General features: G+C 38.7%; 1 protein-coding gene across 1 annotated transcript in view; it reads right to left on the bottom strand.

Annotated features, from left to right (window-relative positions):
- The window catches only part of LOC127009128 (protein amalgam-like), a 39765-nt gene extending 38649 nt beyond the window's left edge, over positions 1–1116 (bottom strand). The window contains exon 1 of the mRNA XM_050881915.1: positions 1107–1116. Within this exon, the coding sequence (XP_050737872.1) occupies positions 1107–1116 (10 nt within the window). The remainder of the gene's footprint in view (positions 1–1106) is intronic.
- Positions 1117–7034: the final 5918 nt, after the last annotated feature.

Below are 7034 nucleotides of genomic sequence, written 5' to 3' on the forward strand. Positions count from 1 at the left end.
CATCATCAATAACATCAAACATTAATTTATTTTTCTTCCACCCCTCCTCGACAACGTCCTCCTTTCTTCCTCCTCCTCCTTCTCCTTCTCCTCCTCCTCCTTCCAATTAGCTCAGGGAGAAAACCTGCAACTTTAGCCACAGGCCCCAAAATAGCGATGGACGACCCCACTGCAGACTCTTCCCAGGCTGGAGAGAAATCTTCTTTGCAATAGGTGGCGCTCCTTAGCGTGAAACAACAACAATTTATTACTGGAGGAAACTTTCTCTCTCTCTCTCTCTCTCTCTCTCTCTCTCTTTTCTTCTTCTTCCTTCTCTCTTCTTCCTTCCTCGTTCCACTATCACCACCATCTACTCTCTCTCTTCCTCATTCTTCTCTCCTTCAGACGTGGGAACAACACTCTCTCATTCTCATTATCAATAATTACAAATCGCTGCGCTTTAATTACCTCCGACAAAACTGTACCGTGATTACTTACTATGAAATTGGCTTCCCCACGTGTCGATGGCGGCGGCGGTGGGCGGCTGGAGTGCCTGGCCTGTGACTTTATGGATTATTAGCGTTAGTACTGGTAGGGTTGGTGTTGAAGTGCTGAGTATTAGATATTGTTATTATTGTTATTATTATTATTAGTATTGTTATTATTGTTGTCGTTGTATTTGTTGTTGTTTACTGTGACTTCATCATCGTCTTCTATTCTTTTTTTTTTTTTCATTTTTTCGTTTTCGTTTTTTTTTCTTTTTCCTGTTGTTTTTCTTTTTTTCTTTTTTCTTTTGACTTTTTTTCTTTTTCTTCTTTTCCTTCATTCTCTTTTTTCTTCTTCATTTTCTTCTTTTTCCTTTCTCCTTTTTTCTTTTTCTTTTTCTTTCTTCTTTCACTACTACTACTACTACTACTACTACTACTACTACTACTACTACTACCATTACAATCATTATTACTATTATTATTATTATTATATTATTATTACCATTATTAGTAGCAATAAATACCACTGGAACATTAATTTAATCATGCCGTCAACACCTCTCTCACTCTCACTCTCTCTCTCTCTCTCTCTCTCTCTCTCCCAGCCAGTGCTCGTGTGTGCCGTGTCAACAGACCCACGTGGCTGCATGTGGCAGCACGCCACACCCAGGAGGCTTAATGTCACTCAGTTTGCTTGACCTTGCACGAGCGACTTGACTCCTCCTCCTTCCATTCCCTCTCCTTCCTTCCTTCCCCTTAGCTTTTGTCTTTACCTCTCTCTAGCTTCCTTGTACTTCATTCTACTTTTCTAACTTGTTTCTCCTTCCTTCCTTCTTTCCTTCCCTTCCTTTCATCTTTCTCATCCTGTACCATGCCAGATTACCTTTCCTTCCATTCCCTTCTTTTACTTACTCCTCTGTTCTTTCTCTTCCCTTTCCCTTTCTTCTTGCCTTCCCCTTAGCTTTGTATACCACTCTGCTCTCTCCTTCATTCTACTTTTCTACCCTTACTCCCTCCTTCCCTTGCTTCTTCCTTTAACTACCTTTCTTCCGTTATTTTCCTTTCGTGTCTAAAACTCATCCCCTTATTTAGTTTCTTTAGAGTTTCAGTTTTATATTTTTTTGTTCGTTTCCCATATTCTCTATTTCCTCTGTCTTCTCCTTTCTACATATCTGATTCTAGCTCCACCCTTCCTCCTCCTCCTCCTCCTCTCCTCCTCCAATCTTCCTCCCTCTCTTCACTCCCCTCGACTTAACAATGCCAGGAAATCCACAAATCCACAAGTAAGAACATTTAATTACCTATACAAGTCTCCTTCTCATCTCTCCTCCTCCTCCTCCCTCCTCCCTCTCTCTCTCTCTCTCTCTCTCTCTCTCATCTCTTGCTAATGTCTATTTATGTGTGTGTGTGTGTGTGTGTGTGTGTGTGTGTGTGTGTGTGTGTGTGTGTGTGTTTTATCACCCACACACACCACACACCTCCAAGCTGCACAAACTCTGCCCGAATATTTATCGTTTATTGAGAGTGTCAGAGGGCTGGGCGTCATCCATTACTGTGTGTGTGTGTGTGATAATAATGTGTGTGTAGTAGAGTGAGTAGGTATATATGAAAGGGAGTTGGAAGGAAAGAATAAAAAAATAGATACATTGATAGATAACGATAGATAGATAGATAGATAGATAGACAGAAGAAAGAGACGTCATGAGTGTTAGAATAGGAAGAGGAGTAATATAGAATGAGGAGAAGTATGATAAAGAGAGAGAAGGAAAGAAAAGTATGGGCAAGAGATGATAAATAGATAGATAGACAGAGAGAGAGAAAGACAGAAAGAGAGGAAATAAGAGGAGGAAATGAGAGAAGGGAATGCAGAGAGAAGGAAAAATAAAAAATAACCATGAAAAGGAGGAAAGGAGATAGATAGAGAGAGAATGAGAGAGAGAGACAGAACAATGAAGAGGGAGAGAATGGAAGAGAGAGAGAGAGAGAGAGAGAGACAAAATAGCAAAACCTGTGTGAACGAAAATGAAGAAAATTAACTGGAAATAAGATGAGAATGAGAATTGAAAGTGTGTGTGTTGTGTGTTGTGTGTGTGTGTGTGTGTGTGTGTGTGTGTGCGTACAGCCTCATTACCGGCAGTGGGCGGGGTCGTGTATGTCTGTCCTTTAATCACACAACCACACAAAATGCATTTCCTTTAGATTATGATGTAATAAACCTGAGTTCAACCTTTCTGTGTGTTTGTGTGTGTGTGTGTGTGTGTGTGTGTGTGTGTTTGTGTGTGTGTGTGTGTGTGTGTGTGTGTGTGTGTGTGTGTGTGTGTGTGTGTGTGTGTGTGTGTGTGTGTGTGTGTGTCCCTCCTCCTTCATCATTCCTCTAAATCTCTTTGTGAAATCAGAACTAACATTCCACCTCCAAAAGTGATATGGTAACGATGCATATGAACTTAAGTAAGCCCTAGTCTTCTATTGATAAGATTGAACTTTCTTTGTATGTATATCTTACCCAATCACCTACCTTAATTACTGTCTGCTATAAACTTCAATAAACTACAACTATATACTATCATCTACATAACAATGTGCATTACGTGTGACTCAACCTTTACTGTCTCTTCTTTATCTATCTATTTATGTGTATGAAATGTGATCATTACAATGGCAGCAAATCCACCACCACCATGTCATGTACCACAACAACAATAACAGGAAGAAAGAGTTGACGACAATGTGGAGGGAGCATACAGGGAAGGAGCATCAAGAGGGTACGCTTCGAGCACCTTCATAACAAGCTTCCAATCCGCCTTTTATATTTGATGCCGAGCCCCACGTTAGCGACTCCAGGACCGTCTGAAGTTTATTAGGACTAAACTGAAACGACAGAACGACAACGAGGAAGGAGAGAGGAGGGAGGAGGAGTGAGGGTTAAAGAAGACGAGGAGGAGGGGAGAGGAGGAATAAAAGGTAAAAGAGGGGAGGATGCGTGTGCAGGGAGTTTTCTTTGTCGAGGAAGGGAAATGATTTTGTGGAGTTATCATTTTATATCAGAGTTACTGTACCCTGTTAGCGAAGAAAGGTTTCATTTGGGAGGGGAGGAGGAAAAGGAAAGAGGAGGAGACGGAGTTGGAGGAGGAGGCAGATGCGTAAGGGGAAGAAAGGAAGGATGGGAAGAGGGAGAGAAGAATGAAAAGGAGCTACAGCAGAAGAAAAAGAATGAAGATGGAAGAAAAGGAAAAGAAAAGTATGAAAAAAAGGATGAGGAAAAAATGGAAGAGAAGAGAAGAGAGAGGATAAAGAAAAATGAAGAAAAGAAATAAAGGACAAGATTAACAGATTAAAAGAAGATAGAGAGAGAGAAAGCAGAAAATAAGAAAGAAAGAAGAGGGTAAAGGAGAAAGAAACACACACACACACACACACACACACACACACACACACACACACACACACACACACACACACACACACACACACACACACACACACAAACACACTAATACTAATACTTAACACCACAAATAGGAGAACAAAACACATTATAATTAGAATATAATATACAAGCGTAGGAGAACAAAAACAAATAAATAAATAAAAATACAGTAAAATACATCAGGAAATACATCAGAGAGAATTAATGTCAGTCAGGAGAGGAGAAAAAGAGGAGGAGGAAAAATATAGAGGAAAAATAAAACAAAAATAAAATACAATGTTGAAATAGAGATTAACAGGGAGGAAAAATGGAGAGAGAGAGAGAGAGAGAGAGAGAGAGAGAGAGAGAGAGAGAGAGAGAGAGAGAGAGAGAGAGAGCACATTGAACTCTAATTCAATCTCATTCGAAGAGTACTTTAAATTTTTGGTTCTTTTTGTTCTCATCTCTTCTTACCTCTCTCTCTCTCTCTCTCTCATTACCTCTTCCCTCTTCTATTTCCTCCTATTCTTTCATTTCCTCCTTCGCATGTTCCCTTCTCTCCTTTCTTTTTTCATCTCTCCTCCATAATTTGGACACACACACACACAAACACACACACACAAACACACACATTACTGCTACGACTATTACTTCTACTGCTGCTATTAATATTATCATTATTATCGTTATTATTATTATTATTATTATTATTATTATTATTATTATTATTATTGTGTATGTGTGTATGTATTAAATCAAAGTATTTCACCTCATAATTACTTTCACCACGTGTCCAAGGATTTTATTATAATGCAATGGGAACTTAATATTCTGAAGCACAATACTTATTATTATTATTATTATTATTATTATTATTAATATTAATATTATTATTAGTATTATGTGTGTGTGTATTATTTTGCATTGTCTTTCATTATATTATTTTCCTCTGTATTTTATTTCATGAAAAGAAAATAATGTTAATCCTTGTGTGTGTGTGTGTGTGTGTGTGTGTGTGTGTGTGTGTGTAATTTACTATCTTATTCTCGTTTTAGTCATTTCATCTCTCTCATCAATTATTCAATTTATCTTATTCCTCCTATTTCTTTTTATCTGTTTATTAATCTTTTCTCGCTAATCATTTCATCAGCTATTTTCAATCCTCTTTTTTCTCTGAATTTCATTTTTATCGACTTCCATATGTCTACTGTACTCTTTTCTCTCTTTCTTCCTCACCACTGACTCCTTATTCTCTCTCTCTCTCTCTCTCTAATCTTCCTTCTCTTAACTACATCCTCCTTCTCATTCCTCTCTCTCTCTCAGGTCTCCTTCATGGGATCTTTTTACCCCTTCGTCTTTCTCTCCATCCGCCGTAAGTCATCACCTATTTCCCCTCTCTTCTCCCTTTCTTCCTTTCCCTATCCCTCCCTTCTTCACTCAAACTCATGATTTTTTTCTATTCTCTCTCTTCTCCTTCCTTTTAACAACTCCTCCCTCCTCTTTCCTCCCCGTCCTGTTCTCCATATTCACTGCCCCTCTCTTTGTTCTTTTCTCTCCCTCCCTTCCTTCTCTCTCCTCCCTTCATCCCCTTCTGCCCTGCACCTTCTCCTTCCCTCCATAAATCCATCGCCGAGATCACTTCTAAAGAAAAAAAAAGTTTAGGAAGGGTAACAAAGCTTCAATCACATTTAGAATATTGCAGCGACCATCAGACTCATCTAATTACTGCAAGGAGAAAGAAGAAGAAACGGAGGAGGAGGAGGAGGAGGAGGAGGAGGAGGAGGAGGAGGAATAGTTTTAAGATCTAAATTCGATAATGAAAAGTAAAAAAATAAGACAACACGAAAATGAAAAAAAAACAATAAAGAGAGAGAGAGAGAGAGAGAGAGAGAGAGAGAGAGAGGGAAGAATGATGAAAGAGAGAGAGAGAGAGAGAGAGAGAGAGAGAGAGAGAGATAGAGAGAGATATATATGTTTAAAAATGTTCATTAGTAGTCACTTTAACTGTCTAATTAGATTCATTTATCTCACCTGGAGACACGTTGATCAAGGAGAGAGATTAGATCGAGAGCGAGAGAGAGAGAGAGAGAGAGAAAGTTGTGTAAGTAAGGTCAGATATAAAGATAGATAGATAGATTGATATAGATAGATAGATAGATAGATATATAGATACCGAGGTAGATAGATGGAGAGAGCTATTTAGAGAGAGAAAGAGAGATAGAGAACAAAAAGAAAAGAAACCGTATGAAGAGATAAACTAAACGAAGGTAAAATAAAAGAACAAATAATAAAAATGACGAAAACGTATTAAAATCTCTTGAAAAAAAAGCAACCTCGAAAAAAATACATAAATAAATAACCATCAAACTAAACAAAAGCCATTCATTATAAATCCACGTCAAGACACATATCAAAACTCTCTCTCTCTCTCTCTCTCCTGGCCAAGAATGTGATAATGGCTGCCTCTTTTTTTCTATATATATGACAAGAGAACATCGGATGCCGCCACTGAATATTAACGTTTCAAATCCAGCTTTTTTTTTATATAATTCAGGTTTTCCGTTGGCGAGAAATATTTGAACGTATATTACTATTGCTACCGGAGAGAGAGAGAGAGAGAGAGAGAGAGAGCGTGTGTGTGGGTAGTAAGTTGAAACGCGGCAATGTTTAACCGTAGACTTTGAGCCGATATCCATCCTGTATGTAGCAGTGTTAATTTGTTTGTTTGTGTGTGTGGTTGCTAGGTTCTGTTTATGGTATCTACGCTCACTCTCTCTCTCTCTCTCTCTCTCTCTCTCTCTCTCTCTCTCTCTGTGTGTGTGTGTGTGTGTGTGTGTGTGTGTGTGTGTGTGTGTAAATTTTTTTCACGCCTACTCCCCTCCTCTTCCTCCCCTTCGTCACCTCTAACCCAAACCATCCTTTATTTACTTCCACTTCGTTGTTTATTTTCCTTCCGCCTTTCATTCTCTCTCTCTCTTTTCTCCTCGTTATCTCCTACTCTCTTTTGTGTCTCCTTCTCCTTCTCCATATTTTCTTGCTTTTCTCTTCTATTCCTTGTTACTCTCTTTATTTTTCTTTCTTCTACTCCCTGTCTTATTTTCTCTCTTTCTCCTCCTCCTCCACTATTTCATTCTACTCCTTTCCCAACCACCATCACTCAC

This window comes from Eriocheir sinensis, chromosome 39 (genome assembly GCF_024679095.1).
Source record: "Eriocheir sinensis breed Jianghai 21 chromosome 39, ASM2467909v1, whole genome shotgun sequence".
NCBI lineage: Eukaryota > Metazoa > Arthropoda > Malacostraca > Decapoda > Varunidae > Eriocheir > Eriocheir sinensis.